We start from the raw sequence: 18,389 nt of genomic DNA on the forward strand, positions 1-18,389 counted from the left end.
TGAAAATGCTAATACGACTAACAAAAGAAGAAATAGTAAAGAAATTGCTGGCTATCATTGAAAGCCTGCAACTTTTCCAAAGAGTAGTTGGGGAGTTTGTGGAGAACCACTGAATGCAGAATGATTTGGGTGTAAATTAAGTTAGATTCAACCATGACTCTTTTAATATTAAATACTTAAGCAATATATTAGCATTGCTGAGTGGCACCTTAGATTATGAAGTCTGTTGCAGCTGTTCTGGCTTTACAGAGTCCATGCAGATTCACTTCTGACAGCAGGTCCTTGGAGTGTTATCTCTCTGCGTGTTTGTTTGTGGTTTTTAAAATCAAATCACATGTGAAAAGTTGTATTAAATTTTTGTAGGTAACCTGTAGACCACGTTCCCCCGGAATCAGCTAAGTGTCTCTCCTGAGCCGCGGGACAGACCACCTTTTCTCTGCCCATCTTAAGCCTCCGCCAACCCTGCCTGTGATCCTTGCACTGTGTCGTCCTGGCCTTTTTGCGTGATTCTCCCTTAGAAGGCAGAGATGAGATCTTCCCATTCCAGTGTGTTTGGCCCTAACACCATGCCTGGTCCCTGTGAGGTGGCAGAAGGACAATGCTGACGGCCTCTCCTTGGGAGAGAGCAGGGAGTGACAGCAGCGCTACAGCTAGGCTCTTCGGGTGAGCTCCAGACTGTGACCGCGGTTGGGAAACCAATCGCTGGAAGGATCCGCTGTCAGCTTCCACCCTGTGATCCGTGTTTACTAACTGTTGACTGAATGAGCTGTGGTTTTTCTGAGGAATCAGGCTTGGGGGAGGTAGAGGAAAGGAGTCAGGGAGCGTGGCGCGGCGCACGGGAAAAATGACAAGGGTGGCGAAGCCGGCGGACGAGCTTCCTTTCAAACCAGGAGGGACCGTGGCTCAGTAGCCCTGGCGCCAGGTGCTCCGACACGCGTTTCCTGCGTCGGGCGGCGGCGGCAGAGACCTGTCCTTGCTCTACCGCCCAGAGGTGTGGCAAGTTCTTGTTGCCCAACTTTCCCAGGCGGGGTGGTAGTCCGGTCCTTCAGGAAGAGTCGCTGGCCGGGTTCTGGAGCCATCGCAGTTCCTTTTCTCAGGACCATTTGGCAGGTTCCAATAGAACTATTTTTCAAAGCGCGGGTGTTTACCGGGACACGACTGGACTGCTCCGCGCAGCCGAGGATGCTTCAGCCGGTGAGGCAATGGGAACAAAATTGAGGAACAACGTGGAATGAGCGCCACCACAAATGACCTAGTGCCTCAAGGTAATTTCACCGGGTTTTGCTCGAAAAGCAGCAGTCACTCATCTTCCGTAGCCAGCTGCCATCAGAAAGTTTTTTGTTGTTTTTTCTCCCCCCCCTCCTGAGCATTTAGGAAATAAAGTTCATGACCCCGGCCTTTACAAGTTGCAGTTTCACTCCTCAGCTTTTAAAAAGGTATCGTGATGTTATTCCTTGTTTTGCTTATAGGAAGCGGAGGGTTTAGGAAATATCTTGGGCGGGTGCAACGGCGGCCAAAAAAGACACCGACGCATTGCACTCTCTAGTGACGCAGTCCTCCCAAAGGTGCCAGGCAAGCGGCCGATGCCCTCGGGCTGTCCCGGTCCAGTCCTGGGTGCTGAAGGTGTCCGGCATCTTCTGACGTGTGAGGACATTCAGGGAGCTCTGGGGCGGGGGGGAGGGGGGGGGGGAGGGACGCAGGGGCGGCGGATGGATTAGGTGGGAAGAGCAAGGGAGGAGAGGGAGCCGGACTGAGCGTCACTCCTGGGTGCCATGGACACCGCGGCCAGCTTTCCGTGGATCGGACTTTGTGCGCCTGGGGGTGTGCGGTGACGCTCCAGTCCTGTGCCCTCACCGGCTTCGGGCGGTCCCCGGGGCTGAGTAAGCCGGGTGGAGGGAGCCTGCCGAGATTTCCTGAGCTCTAAGGAAGGAGGAGGGCACGCGGGTTAGAGGGCCGGGAACGGGACCCAGAACCTGCCCCGACCGCGCTCCGGATCCAGCCGCCCGTGCCACCCCGCACGCCCGCGCTCTGCCCCCGCCCCCGCCCCCGGCGCCCCCGCCCCGTCCGCAGCCGTAGGGAACGAGGTCCCGGAGGAAGAGGGTAGGTGGGGAGGAGGGTGACGGGTGGGGGACCCCTTGACGTCACTGGAAGGAGGTGCCGGGGTAGGAAGTGGGCTGGGGAAAGGTTATAAGCGGCCCTAGCCCTCGGCTCCTCTCCATCGAGGTCCGCTAGAGGCTCAGAGCGCGCCGGACGGACACTTCTCGAGGCTCTTCCCCGGCGGCTGGGCTTGGAGCGGCTCCCGGACTGCAGCGCCGCCGCCAAGGACGCAGGGCTGCGAGGATTACCCGACCAGTGGCGTCTCCCTGACTGGAGCCGCAGAGCGGGGCGCTCGGGGCGCGGGAACGGAGTGCGGGGCCGGCGGCGGCGGAGAGCGAGAAGACAAGCCCGGCGGCTGGGTCAGTCCCCGCCAGGAGCGCGGGCACCAGGCGGGCAGGCCACGTCGCTCTCACCATGGTCTCCTGCTGGGACACCGGGGTCCTGCTGTGCGCGCTGCTCGGCGGACTGCTGCTCACAGGTTAGGCGCGGCCGCGGCCGCGATGGGAGTCGGGGGGCACACCCAGGGGCGGGGGACACGCGGGGAGGCGCGCCCCCGCGGGAACTGGGACGGGAGACTCACTCCGCGCGCCGGGGTGAGAAAGGAGTCTCACTCCTTCCTCCTCCGCGGGGTCAAGGCGCGCGCCTAGAAGAGCAGCCGGAGGGGCCCGCGGGCATCGCCACCCTGGATGGCACTGAGGCTGCCCTCGGCGGCTGGAGTCTCGGACCCGCTCTGCCTGGCTCCGGGGTCGGGGACCTGCCGGACACTCAGACCTGTTCCCAGGCAGCCGGTCAGAGGAGCCCCCGGAGTCCGGCGCCGCGGCTCCACGAGCGCCCGCGAGGCCGCCCGGGGGCTGGGCTGAGCCCCGCGGTGGCGATGGTGGCACTGGCCACGACCTCGCGCCTCGAAAAGGAAGGAGGAGAGCCCGCTTGCAGGGGGTGGTGTGCTTGCCGGGAGCAAACAGGTCCCCGGAGATGGCAAGAGCTGGTATCCTTCATCCCACTAAGGGCCCGCTTAGGACTGTCCACGCAACGTTCCTCAAGCGCCCACTCCTCTGGCGGGTCCCGGACCGCGGACTGGAGCGCGCTGCGCGCAGCCACGGGAGGAGAAGGGGGCCTTCCACCGGTCCCGCCAAGGTCGCCGGGCGCCGGCGAGGGCAGTCCAGAACCCAATTACCGTTACGTTTCGGAATTGCAAGCCTAGCCTTTAAATTCCAAACGAAGAAAGGGCGGATGGTTTGGACCAAAAGATGCGGTTTGAGCGATTGGTGCTATCCAACCCTTTGCCGGGTGTTAAGAGAAACTGGAGGCTGAATGGTCGGGGCTAGGAGGTCACACCGCGGTTAGAGTGGAGGCCGCCCCAAGGAGGCGTCAAACCCGAGGGGATTTAGCGAATGGATCCCGTCTCTGCCCGGCGGTTTCAGACCAACGGGACAAAAGACAGTAACATCAAATAAGTTACTGCAATGATTCAGGGAAGGAAAGTCAGTACAGTTGGGCATATTTTGTTTAAAAAAAATGCTTGTTAAACCCCAAAGCTGTAACAGTTAAATATTTTCTCAGTAGAAAGACGAATTAGACCGTCAGTTTCTAAATAACAAGCTATAGTTCCAATTAGATTGGTGAACAACCCGAGGGCACGGCCCAGTCCTAATGTCCGAGAACCGCGTTGTAAGTTGGAAAAAGTTGCTAAAATAACGATTGAAATGAAATATTGCTGTTCGAATTCGAAAATGCATTTTTTTCGTTTTGAAAAGTCGCTTTTTAAAAAACAATTGCTTATTAGAGCATCTAAATAACTTACTGCAGTCTATCTATTATGTAAAGGTAAATCTAGGTAATTACTGTAAGTCCAAAAAATGGAGGGAAGAATATATATTTAATTGACTTCTGCTTTGCACACATATATCTTTATTTTTGTTTCAAAACTGTGGTCAACCAGTGAAGTATAGTTCTCTTTGTGATTAGGGACCACTTAGATCCGTGGAAGGTTGGCAGAAACCTAAGATGATCCTCTTGTGATTTCTCTTAGATATTATTTTACTTAGAAGGAGGCAGGAATCTTGGAACTCGTTTGTGGTTTTTAAAAAATTTACATGTGTTGTAGGAAGAAAGAAAGACAAAATACTGGCAAGGTGAGAACCCTTTACCTGCCAGTTTAAGGAGCTATTGGGGTTTGTAATTGCGAAGCCTGCCTTCCCAGACCACAGGCTTCTCCGGCTGATTAACAGAGAAACAGTTGCTACCTGCTTCTAGACCAAATCAGGACTTTCCAACTGAACGGAGGGGCTGCAGTCTGGGAAGACGGCCCAGAAGGGGTCCAAGTTTCTGCCCAGTGGATGTATCAGGAGTCCACTTGCACCCATCATGAGCTGGGTCTGCTCACCTTCACTTGTTATATATCCTTTGTGTATTCACCAGTGATTATTACTGTGGGTGAATGATATGCAGGTGTGCTTTGAAGGATAAAATAACCAGATGCTCAGTAATACAAAAAGATAATGCATCCCCCCCCTCCCACAAAGTGTATTTACCTTCTTCCAAATATCCTGGGAAATAAAAAAAAAAAAGCCAATAATTCAGATACTTTCAAGTACATACTCTGTATTGCAGTGTCTTCCTCTTCAAAGGATACCAGCCCTCCTTTACTCCACACACAGTCTCCTTATCTTACTTCTAAGTCACCATGCCCTTGATGAAAGCCGTAGACCTTTTTTTCTGGCCCCGTGTTTCTTGAGTTTTTGAGCAACTAGCATTTACAATTTGCTGTAACTAACTGGAAATGCTTGTGAATTTTGTGAGGGAAGTCTACATTAATAACATAAAGTTAAATCAAAATGTACCTGAAAATAACACCCATTCTCAAATTGAATGTAATAAATCTCATAATAAAACTAATTTTACATAACAATTTTTGTTGTTTTCCCCAAGGTTTATGCAGCCACACCTTTTTGGTTGTGTTTTTCTGAATTGCATATTGAAAACTTTATTTATAGCACTTGGCAATCCACTAGTTCTCCAACTGATGGATCATGTTGCAGATGAACTGTAGGTAGTCACCTACTCTAGTTCCTCAATATTTTTACCTTACTTGTTTATTATTATTTGAAGTTTTTCTTTCCCTGTTGAAAATTCTATAAAAGGCTATCCATTTCTTTTCTAGTGAAACTTAAGTGAAACAGGCTTTTCTATTTTCATATATAAAATTCAGAAGTTAGAATAGATTATTTCTAAGACCCTTTCCCAACTCTAAATTTCAATGAACAATGCCAAGAAGTAGGCTGAACACAGTGTCTCTTTTTCTCCTCCCCTTACCTACATTTGCATAGGAATGGATAGTAAACCCTGTGACACTAGAGCTGAAGCTGGAAGGATGAACAGGTTTCTCCTGCTATCAATAATCACACTGTATTTTCTTATTCCTTAGTAGAATGCACCTGACCCACCAATTAACTTGGTCTTTAATGGGTTGCAGGAGCTAAGCTATTAGAGTATGCACAATCCAGTAGTAATAATTATCTTGGGCTTTTTTTTTTTTTTACTAGCAGAATGTATAACTCTAGTTACATTATCTTTTCTAAGGATGCCAGTCATTTTAAACCCATATGCGTTTCTTTGTATTATTATTATATTATCATTGTTAATGCTCACTTTATTCTAAAAGAAGTTTAGATTTCAATGATGACACTAAACTTCTATTTTATATTAGTTTTTAGAACAAACCAAATATTCACTTTATTCTCCTTACCAAAAACTTGAGACATTCTAAATCTACTTTGAAAGCATTGGATATTAAGGTTGAAAATGATATGTTGCAAAAAAAATGGTTTTATATTGACCAAAAAATGGCATGTCCTTGAGGATGGTTATCCAACCTATTGCAAAGTTATGGCTGGTATTACTCTGCCTTGGGGAGTTCTGCAAAGCAAGAACAAATAACAGAGCAGTAGAGCTTCTGTAGAGCTTCAAGTTGAGATGTGTATGTGAATGGGCATAAGAATGGAGAGCCAGTGAGGGAAGCTCTCTTGGCACTTGAGTGTGAAATGCAAAGCTTGCTGGTGTTAGTCAGATTCTTGGTTCAGTTGGGTCAGGAGTTTGTTGGATATCAAGTACATGTAATTTTTTAGAGTATTTGTCATTGTGGATAGGGGAGGAAGGACATTTGAAATAACACCTGGCCTTTTTTTTTTTTTTTAAGTAAAAATATATTATTAGGAATGGTTCAAAGCATTAGAAGCATCTGTTGCATTGGGTTTAACCAGTTTACTAGAACAGAAGAATCCATTCCATTTCATTGGCCTTAGCATACTGATGAGCTGGTTTGGAATGACAAGATCTCCTCCCACATGCTTTTCAGGATTACCAGTGGTTCCTCACATACTTGGGTGCTTGGAAAGTGCATGCTGCTGATTAAATTACTGGATTTTATACCAGATTGAGGGAGAGGAAGGAAATGGGAGGAATGGAGTAATTGAGGGAGAGCTTGAAAGGAAAGCCTCTGGCTTAGCATCTGGGACTGCAGGGGGGTTTCATTAAGGAAATGGTTCCATTGCGTCTGCTGGAGATAGTGGACTAAATTTCCTGCATTGCTGCTGGGGCGGATGTGGGGGGATGTCAAGAATTCCTGGGGATTTCCCATCAGTCTTGGTGAAGCCATTTTTGATTATTGCTCCTCTCCTTGATGTTTTTGAGAGATTTGATCTTGTTTCATTGAACACATACATTGGGAGAGTGAGAAAGAACCTCCTAGACGGAATCTATTCACTTCAGAGATGAGAAAATACACACAGAGTAGTTTAGTGATTTTTTTTTCAAGGTCAACAGCTGATTAGTGGCAGAAGCAGAACAGAACCCAATGTTCATACTACAGATAGCAGTTCTTCAAATATTTGTTGATTGACATTATTAAAGCACTAACATTTCTTTTTAAATTCTGGAACCATTTTTTAATATGGAATTTTCATCTATTTTCTTGAAGCCCATTGGAGTTTGAATGAAGAATATCGGAATTATGGCTGCTTGGTAGTACACTGAGAGATTTGGAGAGAAAATTGATATTCCTTGTGAGCAGTGCTATACAAACTCTACCCCAGGCAAAGGAATTGCTCACCTTTTTTAGATGAGCCTTGCACATTCATTGCCCCATGTTTGTGCTGTTTGTCTGCTAGACCCTTTTTCTTCCTGCGCATATCCTCCTCCCCTGCCTTCAAAGTCCAGCTCAGAAACCTGTGAGTGTCTTCTCATAGCCCAGACAGAATGAATGGTTTCTCCTATTCCTACATGTACCCTCCTGTATGTAGTTGCACTATGTGCCCCTCTTCCAGTCCTCACCTGGTGGTGTTAGTATTCTGTTTATGTGGCTGTGCCCTTACCCTTTGAGAAGAAGAGGCCATGTCTTAGCTGCCCTTAGATCCCAGGCACCTAGTATGACACCTGGCATGGAGGCTTTCTTGGAATGAATGAGTCAATGAATGAGTGATCTAGCCACACCATTATTTCAAAGAAATCTCTCAGGGCCAGATATGAATTTATTCCAATATATGAATGTGCTTCAGCCTGTCCATTTGGCCTCAGTTACAGTAGATTCTTTACAGGGATTGTTCATAATAGATGGTATTTATCCTCTGTAGTGAGTGACTAAGATATAGGAAATCAGCTATGAACTTCAACTCTCTGAGATACTTATCCCTGTAATCCCTTCTGTTTTGTTATGATGCTTCATTGGGGCCTCTGATCCCCTAAAAGCCTTGCTTCAGTCTGTGCAGAAGTTCTGGTGAGGTGTCAAACATTCAGCTTTACTTTGCAATGTCTTACCAAATTTTTCGAGATAACAGTGCTCTCATATTTTATGCTTTGACTTACTATTCCTCTCATAGACTCAACCCTGAGTCCTTGGGTGCTATAATGCAAACCTGAAGACAAAGACCTGGCCACACTCAGCATCAATGCTCTGCTTCAATAGTAGCTTTTGATTTCAAGCCACTAGACCAGGCTAGTCTTCCTGATTTTCTCTTTCTTTAGGATAGTTTCTTCTCAACCATTCATGCAAACAGGCTCCTGGCAGGATCATCCCACTAGGGAGGTGTGAGCCATGGATCTGAAAAATCTAAATCCCATGGTTGGGGCTCAAGTTTGTGCCTCCCTTCCCCCACTCCCATTCCCAGCCCCACACTTTGCACATGTCCACTACATACTCCAAAACACTCTCAAGGTGTGGTCCAAGGTCTAGCATCTGCTGCAAACTTAATTGAATTAGAGCCTGTATTTTAATAAAGTCCCCAGATTTTTGTTTGCACATTAAAAATTGAGATGCACTTGGCCAAGACATGGGAACAACCTTAGTGTCCTTTGATAGATGATTGGATAAAAAAAAGATGTATGTGGTCCATATATACAGCCTTAAGAAAATACTACCCAGCCTTCAGAAAAAAAAAATGGAATACTGCCATTTGAAATAACGTAGATGGATCTTGAGAATATCATGCTAAACAAAATAAACCAGTGCAGTAAGTTAAGAACCATATGATTTCCCTTATGTGTAATATATATAAAACTGAAAGCAACAAGTGAACAAATAAGAAAAAAAAAAACAATAGACAGACAATAGTATGCGGTTTTCAGAGGAAAAGAGGGGTGGGGGTGGGTAGAAAAGGGTAGAAGGAGTCAAATATATGGCGACAGAAGATTTGACTTGGAGTGCGTAACACACAATGTAATATACACATGATGTATTATAGAATAGTATACTTGAAACCCATGTAATTTTATTAACCAATGTCACCAAATAAATTTAGTAATTTTCTTTTTTAATTGAGAAGCACTAATTTCAGTAAGGGATTCTTAGCTCTGATGTCAGGGTCTAAATCCTTTTTACCAATATCCTTGATGACCTTTGATCTATGTGACCAAGAGACTAGACCTAGGTTAACCAGGAGCCTCTTCTGACTCCCACATTGTTCTTTGCTCTGTCTTCTTCTAGGGCACATGTGTCCTTCTTTAAGACTCTTTTTACAAAAGCTTAGACTTAGCTTGGACCTGTAATCAAAGTAAACAGAAGTGTGGTCTTGAAGATGCCATGGTTAACCAAATCCTGGGTGCAAGATCATGGTTTTAGAAAATAGTAAAAATGGACTTAGATAGGTTTTAACCAAAAATGAAAGTTTTACAAGACATTTGCTTCTAATACAAACTTATTGGTGGTAAAAACCAGCCGAGGTGTGTACTCCAGAATCTCTATTGTTAAGGAGGCATCACTGTCTCATGGTGTCATGCTATAACTGATAACAAAATTTTTGTTCTTCTTACTGGCTTGAAATTTAATGTGTTTTTCCCTTGCATTCTTCCTCATCTCATTATTGCCAAGTCTTGGCAAATGCTTTTGTCTTTTCACAGATTATCACAGTGCTTACAGGCACATTTTTCTCAGCCTAGTCTTCCATTCTTCTATTTAACAGCTAGAGGGTGAATAGATTTCCTTTCAAGCATCATGTGGTCTACACAAGCCAAGGTATAACAATGATCAGGTTCTTTTGTTAAAAGAGGCCTTGTATAAATGAAAAGCTTGGCTTTCATTATATAAAAATATGAAACCACTTAAACTCAAGGCCACTTTTAACAAAACTCTGATAAGAAATTCCTCTGCCCATTAAGGTCTATGAAACCCTTTGCTTCCCTCTAGGGTCATGGTCTCCAGCCTTGTCCCCACATTAGAATCGTCTGCAGAGTTTTTAAAAACACCCCTTCTTGCCCTGATGCATTCCTGACCAATTTAATCACAATTAGTCAAGTGGGACCCAGACATCAGTCATTTTAAAACTCCCAAGTGATTCCAGTGGGTGGCTGAGGTTAAGAAACTCCTATTTTTGCCCAGCCAGCAGGGCTCAGTGGTTGAGCATCAACTTATGATCCTGGAGGTCTCAGTTCGATTCCCGGTCAGGGCACATCCACAAGTTGCAAGCTCAAATTCCCAGTGTGGGGTGCGCAGGAGGCAGTCAATCAATAATTCTCTCTCATCATTGATGTTTCTATCCCTCTCTCCCTCTCCCTTCTTCTCTGAAATCAATAAAATATATTTTTAAAAAAAGAAACTCCTATTTTACCAGGCATCTGAATTACCTGGAGAACTTTGCTACACTAGAGTGTTGGGTCCAACCCCAGAGTTTTTGATTCAGTGGATCTGGAGTGGGGCCCATAACTAGCATTTCTAACAACTTTCCAAGCGATGCTGATGCACCTGATCCAGAGACCACACTTTGAGAGCCCCAGCCATAGGGATGGTTTAAGAGGCCTGGTCACCTGGAGGCACCTGCCCTGTGCCAATCTGTAAAAGGAACTGAATCATCACTAGACCTATAACAAGGTGGAGGAAACTATTTACAAGAATTCCTGCCAGGAAGAGTATTTGTTAGTAGTGTGCAGAAGGAATACGAAGAGAAAGTGCTTGGGGCATGCCATCAGAAGCTGTGGTAGAATTGCCTTCTGAGGAAAGTGGGTCTGTATTGCCGAGTGGGGCATGAGAGTTAGGATCTAGAACTGAATTGCTGGTCTAGACCAGTGGTTGGCAACCTGCAGCTCGCGAGCCACATGCAGCTCTTTGGCCCGTTGAGTGTAGCTCTTCCACAAAATACCACGTGTGGGTGCGCACGTACAGTGAAACTTCGTGGCCAATGTGCAGAAGTCGGTATTTTGTGGAAGAGCCGGTATTTTGTGGAAGAGCCACATGTGGCTCGTGAGCCGCAGGTTGCCGACCACTGGTCTAGACAATAGCCCTCTTTCTCTGCCTTACACCACACAGCATTCAGTCTTCCCTCTTTATAAATATTGGAAAATGTCTACAGAGTCCTTTTGAAAGGTGCCATATATTGACTTGTCTCAGGCACCCATGTGCCTTGGTGCAACCCTGCCTCCCTTCACAGCACAGTGCTCTTTGAAGTCTCATGATGCTTTCCCTCTCTAATGGAGCCTATGTACCCATATTTCCTTTTGTGGGATCTGTGTTGCCCCACTTGGGTGGCTAACTTCTCTCTGTTGGAGCAGTATAGTTCTGCTGGCTCTTGTGATGTGCCAGAGGTCTGTCCTCATTGGTGAGAAAAGTCACTACCCGGTGGGAGACAGAGCTGGCTCCTACTCTGCAGAACCGTGGTGCTGGGCCCTTTCTGTGAAATACTGAGTTTTCAAGCTGCTTCTCCTTCCCTGAGAGCACCTGGGGTAATTCCAGGGCATTGAAGGCCCCATATTGTGTGAGATCCACATAAACATTTTTATTTTCAAATATAAATGCACCACAGAGTCACTGATTTTGCAGGGCTCAGTCATGGTAGCATTTGCTATCTGTCATCTATTGCTACTCAACAAGCTGCCCCCAAACTCAGTAGCCAAAAAGAATTCATTCTTTGTCATGAGTCTGTGGGTTAGAAATCTAGGCTACGTTCGGCTGGGTGGTTTTCCGTCCGTTCTCACCTGAGTCACTCATGCAGCTGTAGTCATCTGGCATTTCAGCTGGGACCTTGATACTGGCTGTCACTGGGCCTTCCTCTTCACGCAGTCTTTTGCCATTCAGAAGTCTTGTCCTGGCTTCCCTATGTGGAGGCAGGGCAGTCCAAGCGGGCGATGGTGGGAACAGCATGGCCTTTTGAGGCTTGGGCTTTGGAACTTTTACCCCACCCCTTTTGCCATATGATTGGTCATAACCTGGAGTTAAGGGTTGCGGAAATAGGCTCTTCTCTTGGTTGGAGGAGTTGTACAATATTCTGGTCATGTTTTACAACCTACCACACCACACCATACCACGCCACTATTTAGTACTTAGTCTTTTCTTTCAGTCTCGATATTAGGTTGGAGTTTGGCTGAGAAAATAATTGTGAATAATGCTTTGGCCCTTCTCCACAGAATCTGTGAGTGACACACTGGTCCATTGAAACACTTCCTATTCAGAGGTCTTTTGATTAGGGTTCATGCCAGGTTGGGGCTGCTAACCTCTTATGAATACCATGACACCAGCAAGGAGGACAGCTGATGTTCAGATTCTTTGTGCAGACAGCTCTGCACTCCTTGGGGCTTATTTCGTAGGGCTTCTGGTTGAGCTGCTTCTTCTGGAGGATGTGCGGAGGCTGTAGGCTTTGGGTGAGGGAGAAGGAGGAAACTGATCCCTGATCGTCAGGCACTTTGATTTACATTTTTTATCTTACTCAATCCCAAGAGGTAGCACAGTACTCTTCAGTATAAAGAAACTGAGTCTGAGGTCCACTAAATACTTTTCCTAATCACAGTGGTAAGTAAGGCTGAATTATTTCAGTCTCACTGGGTCAAACTCCAAACCTTGCTGCTCTCACCCCGCCTTCCAGCCTAAATGACAAGAAGAGAAAGAAATGAGCATGGATAAGAGTGTGCTCATCTTTCTCTTCTTTCCAAACCATTTTATCCCTGGAGTTGTGCCATCTCCAAGGAATATGAGAAGCCTCTGCTACTCCAGTTTAAAGTGGCCTTGGGATATTCTACTTCAGTGTGTGGCTGACACCATGAAGGAATTGTAACCATGCCAGTTATTTTTATCAGGGGTATTCAAGTGCCATCCCATAAACTTAAATCAAAAAAGGATCTTCAAAGGCATTAAGAACATGATTTTTTTAAGGGGTTCCAAACTGCTCTCCTATAAGTGGCTTTAAACTAAAGCAGAAGGACTCCAAAATGGCAACAGAGTACGTGGATGCTACACTGACATGCTCCCAGGACCAAATTGGAATTACAACTAAAATACAGAAAAACCAACTGAAGACTAGCTAGGGAGAACCCTGATAACCAAGGATGGAAAGTGACCACATAGAGACTGGTTAAAAAAAAAAAAATGCAGGCGCAAAAGGGCTGACCGAGCAACCACAAATAACAACTAAAGTTCCAGAGGGATATCTCAGCTGTGGGGGACCCCACTGAGAACTCTGGGGTCTAAACCCCAAGATGAGATCCCCAGCCAAGAGCACCATAACTGAGAAAGGTGCCCACAAAACATCTGGCTGTGGAAAGCAGCATGGTTGCTATCTGCCAGAGAGAGAGAGAGCTGGAAATGCAGGCACCTTCTCAAAGGGCCAATGCACAAAATTGCTTGCACAGCCACTCACCTTGGGCTCCAGCAGAGGGAGGGCAGAATGGACTGGAGCTGTATAAACAGAAGTAAGGATTGGAGGCTCTGGGGTTGGAGATTGGAGGGCAGCCACACTGGTTTTCTATGCTGAGTCATTCCCTCACTTTGCAGAGGACATCTTTCTCTGGGAGACCTTTGCTATCCAGGTTGTATTTGCCTGAAGGGAAGGCAGTTTGCCCACCCTATTGGAAAACCCTTCACCTTACCCTGTGGAGTTTTTGAGGCCCATTAAGAGACTAAAACTAAAAATCAGCCTGCAGGCAGAAGCAATTGCCCTACCATGTTGGAAAACCTTTTGCCCCACCCTATGGTTGATAGCCTGAGGCTAATCAAGACTAAATACAATCAGACTGCAGGCAGAGCTGGATCTCTGGAGGCTTTGAGTCTTTTCCTGATCTAATTTAGGGCCCAAGGCTAGGAAAAGCAGGCCTTGGCACACATCTTAGTCCTTTCCAAAAGCACCCAGCCCCAGAAGAAGGAGTCATAAGCAATGGATTGCTGATAGCTCCAAACAGGGTACACAGAGCCAGTCAGAAACAGCATCTGACACTGCCCTGCATTAGAGATTGGGGGCTTAACAGATCTACCTAATACATAGTCATAAACCCAAACAGGCAGCCATAACGGAGAGGAAAAAAAAAATAAGCCCCAAATGAAAGAACAAGAGAATTCTCCAGAAGGACTAAATGAAATGGAGATAAGAAATTTATCAGAGATAGGGTTCAGAATAATAATGGCAAAGATGATCAACACCATGAGGAAAGATATAGAAACTCTGAAGAATGATATAACACTAATAAAGAACATAGTGGAAGGAATACACAGCAGATTAGGGGAAGTCAAGAATTGGATCAGTGAATTAGAAGACAGGGTAGAAAAAAATCACTCAATCAGAGAACCAAAAAGAACAAACAATTAAAAAACAAAATGACAGCTTCAGGGAGCTGTGGGACAACATGACATGTAACAATAGTCACACTATAGGAATGCCAGAATGGGAAGAAAGTGAGCAAGGGATAGAGAATGTGTTTGAAGAAATAATGGCAGAAAACTTCCTTAACCTGGTGAAGGAAAAAGTCACTTAAGTTCAGAAGGCTCAGAGAGTCCCAAGCAAGAAGAACCAAACAGGCCCATGCCCAAACACATCATAATTAAAATGCCAAAAATTAAAGTCAAAGAAAGAATCTTAAAGGCAGCAAGAGAAAAGCAAATTTGTTACCTACAAAGGAGCTCCCATAAGGCTGTCAGCTGATTTTTCATCAGAAACCCTCCAGGCCAGAGGGCAATGGCATGAAGTATTCAAGGTAATGAAAATCAAGGATCTGAAACCAAGATTACTATATCTAGCAAGGCTGTCATTCAAAATAGATGGTGAAATAAATAGTTTCCCAGACATAAAATGACTAAAAGAATTTGTTACCACCAAACCAGCACTGCAAGTAATGCTAAAGAGACTGTAATGAGAGGAAGAAATAGAGAAACATAGGCATTAAGAATTAAAATGGCAATAAATAAGTACCTATCAATTATAACCTTAAATGTGAATGGATTAAATGCTCCAATCAAAAGACATAGGGTAGCTGAATGGATATGAAAAATGACCCTGTTTACAAGAGACCCATCTCAGAATAAAAGATTCACACAAGATGAGAGTGAAGGAATGGAAAAAATGTTCCCATGCAAATGGAAACAACAACAACAACAAAAAAAGCTGGGGTGTCAATACTTATATTGATTAAATAGACTTCAAAATGAAGGCCATCACAAGAGACAATAAGGGTCACTACATAATATTAAAAGAATAGATCCACAAGAGGATACAACCCTGGTAAACATATATGCACCCAATATAGGATCTGAGATAGATAGATAGAAAATATACACACACACACACACACACACACACACACACACACACTTCTGGAGGACTTTAAGGGAGAGATTGATAGCAATACAATCATAGTAGGGAACTTTAACACCCCACTAACTTCACTGCATAGATCCTCCAGACAAAAAATTAACATGGAAACAGTGACTCTAAAGGATATACTGGATCAGATTTAAATGACATTTCTGGAACATTTCACCCCAAAGCTGCAGAATATACACTCTTCTCAAATGCACATGGGTCATTCTCAAAGATAGATCACATGTTAGGACATAAAACAAGTCTCTAGAAATTCAAGAAGATTGAAATGAGATTAAGCATCTTCTCAGATCATAATGGAATGAAATTAAAAATCAACTACACTAAAAACACTCAAAAGCTTTTCAAACACATGGAGGCTAAATAGCATGTTATTAAACAATGAATGGGTTGCCAATGAAATCAAGAAAGAAACAAAAAACTTTCTGGAAACCAATGAAAATGAACACACAACAACCCCAAATCTCTGGGACACAGCAAAAGTAGTCCTGAGAGGAAATTCATAGCACTATAGACCTACCTAAAAAACAAAATTAATGATAAACTATTTAACCCTACGACTTAAAGAACTTGAAGGAGAACAACAAGAAAAGTCCAGAGCAAGTAGAAGGGAGGAAATAATGAAGATTAGAGCAGAAATAAGTGACAAAAACAATACAAAAGATCAATGAAACCAAGAGCTGGTACTTTGAAAATAAAAACAAGATTGAAGAACCTTTAACCAGACTCATTAAGAAACAAAGTGAGAGGACCCAAATAATTAAAATCAGAAATGAAAGTGGTGAAGTAACAACTGACATCACAGAAATACAAAGAATTGTAAGAAAATACTATGAGCAACTATATGTCAACAAGCGAACAATGTGGATGAAATGGACAAATTCCTAGAAAAATACAATCTTCCAAAACTGAATCAGGAAGAATCAGAAAACCTGAATATGCCAATAACAATTGATGAAATAGAAGCAGTAATAACACCCCCCACCCCAAGCAAACAAAAGCTCTGGTCCAGACAGCATCATAGGGGACTTTTACCAAACATTCAAAGAACTAATACCTATCCTCCTCAAACTATTCTAAAAAATCCAAGAAGAAGGAACTTTTCCAACCTCTTTTTATGAGGGCAACATTATCTTAATTCCAAAACCAGATAAAGAACTACAAAGAAAGATAATTAGAAGCCAATATCCCTGATGAACATAGATGCTAAATTCCTCAACAAAATATTAGTAAGTCGGATCATACCCCATGACGAAGAGGGATTTATTCCAGGGATGCAAGGCTGGTACAATATTCACAAATCAATAAGTGTGATACATCACATAAGCAAATTGAAAGATAAAAATCACATGATCATACCAATAGATGCAGAAAAGGTATTCAACAAAATCCAATATCCATTTTTTATAAAAACTCTCAGCAAAGTGGGATCATACCTCAACTTAATAAGTGATATATATGACAAGCCTACAGCCAACATCATACTCAATGGACAAAAACTAAAATCATTTCACCTAAGAACAGGAACAAGACTGGGATGTCAGCTTTCACCATTTTTATTCAACATAGTACTGTAAGTGCTAGCCACAGCTTTCAGAGAAGAAGAAAACATAAAAGGCATCCAAATTGGAAAGGAGGAAGTAAAACTTTCATTATTTACAAATGACATGATATTGTACATAGAAAACCCCAAAAGACTCCACCAAAAAACTACTAGATTTAATACATGAATTTGGCAATGCAACAGGATATAATATTAACACCCCAAAATCGATAGCATTTTTACACAGCAAGACTGAATTCTCAGAAAGAGAAACAAAACAAACAATCCCATTTACGATTGCAACAAAAATATTAAGATACCTAGAAATAAACTTAACCAAGTAGGTAAAAGACTTGTACTCATAAAACTACAGGATGTAGTTGAAAAAAGAGATGCAAGAAGATATAAACAAATGGAAGAATATACTGTATTCATGGATTGGTAGAATTAACATCATTAAAATTTCCCAAAGCAATTTATAGAGTCAATGCAATCCCTATTAAATTACCAATGGCATATTCACAGATCTAGAACAAATATCCCCAAAATTTATATAGAACCAAAAAAGAACCCAAATAGCTACAGCAATCTTGAGAAAGAAGAACAAAGTTGGAGGGATCACAATACCAGATATCAAGTTATACTCTAAAGCCACTGTAATCAAAACAGCCTGATACTGGCCCAAGAATAGGCATATAGACCAATGAATCAGAACAGAGACCCCAGAAATTGATCCATACCATTATGCTCAATTAATATTTGACAAAGGAGGCAAGAGCATACAATGGAATCAAGACAGTCTCTTCAATAAATGGTATTGGAAAAATTGAACAGATACATGCAAAAGAATAAAACTAGACTACCAAATTACACCATATACAAAAATAAACTCAAAATGGATAAAAGACTTAAATATAAGACATGAAACCATAAAAATCCTAGAAGAAACTATAGGCAGCAAAATCTCACACATCTCTTATAGCAATATGTTTGTGGATACACCTCCTAGGGCAAAGGAAGCTAAGGGGAAAAAAACAAACAAGTGGGATTACATCAAAATAAAATCTGCACAGCAAAAGAAACCATCAACAAAATGAAAAGGGAACCCACTGTATGGGAGAACATATTTGGAAATGATACATCTGATAAAGGGATAATATCCAAAATATATAAGGAACTCATACAACTTTACAAAAGGAAGACAAACAATCCAATTAAAAAATGAGCAAAGGACCTAAATAGACACTCTCCAAAGTGGACATATAAATGGCCAAGGGACATATGAGAAAATGCTCAAAGCCACTGATCATCAGAGAGATGCAAATTAAAACAACAATGAGGTATCACCTCACATCTGTCAGAATGGCTACCATCAACAAATCAACAATGACAGGTGTTGGCAAGGGTGTGGAGAAAAGAAAACCCTAGTACGCTGATGGTGGGAATGCATACTGGTGCAGCCATTATGGAAAACAGTATGGAATTTCCTCAAAAAAATTAAACATGGAACTATCATTTGACCCAGAGATTCCACTTCTAGGAATCTATCCTAATAAACCTGAAACACCAATCAGAGAGAATGTATGCATCCCTATTTCATAGCAGCACAATTTATAATAGCTAAGATCTGGAAACAGCCCAAGTTCTCATCAGTAGATGAGTAGATAAAAAAGCTGTAGTACATTTAC

At 43.6% G+C, this 18,389-nt stretch overlaps 1 protein-coding gene across 1 annotated transcript in view; it reads left to right on the plus strand.

Moving 5' to 3' along the window:
- The first annotated feature begins 2,088 nt into the window (after positions 1-2,088).
- FLT1 (fms related receptor tyrosine kinase 1) overlaps positions 2,089-18,389 on the plus strand; it is a 203,878-nt gene continuing 187,577 nt past the window's right edge. The window contains exons 1-2 of the mRNA XM_070409410.1: positions 2,089-2,100; positions 2,224-2,575. Coding sequence (XP_070265511.1) covers positions 2,512-2,575 — 64 coding nt within the window. The 5' untranslated portion in view covers positions 2,089-2,100; positions 2,224-2,511. The remainder of the gene's footprint in view (positions 2,101-2,223; positions 2,576-18,389) is intronic.

This window comes from Myotis yumanensis, unplaced genomic scaffold, assembly GCF_028538775.1.
Source record: "Myotis yumanensis isolate MYYU_CA2020_CCGP unplaced genomic scaffold, mMyoYum1.0.hap1 SCAF_3, whole genome shotgun sequence".
In the NCBI taxonomy this organism is placed as follows: domain Eukaryota; kingdom Metazoa; phylum Chordata; class Mammalia; order Chiroptera; family Vespertilionidae; genus Myotis; species Myotis yumanensis.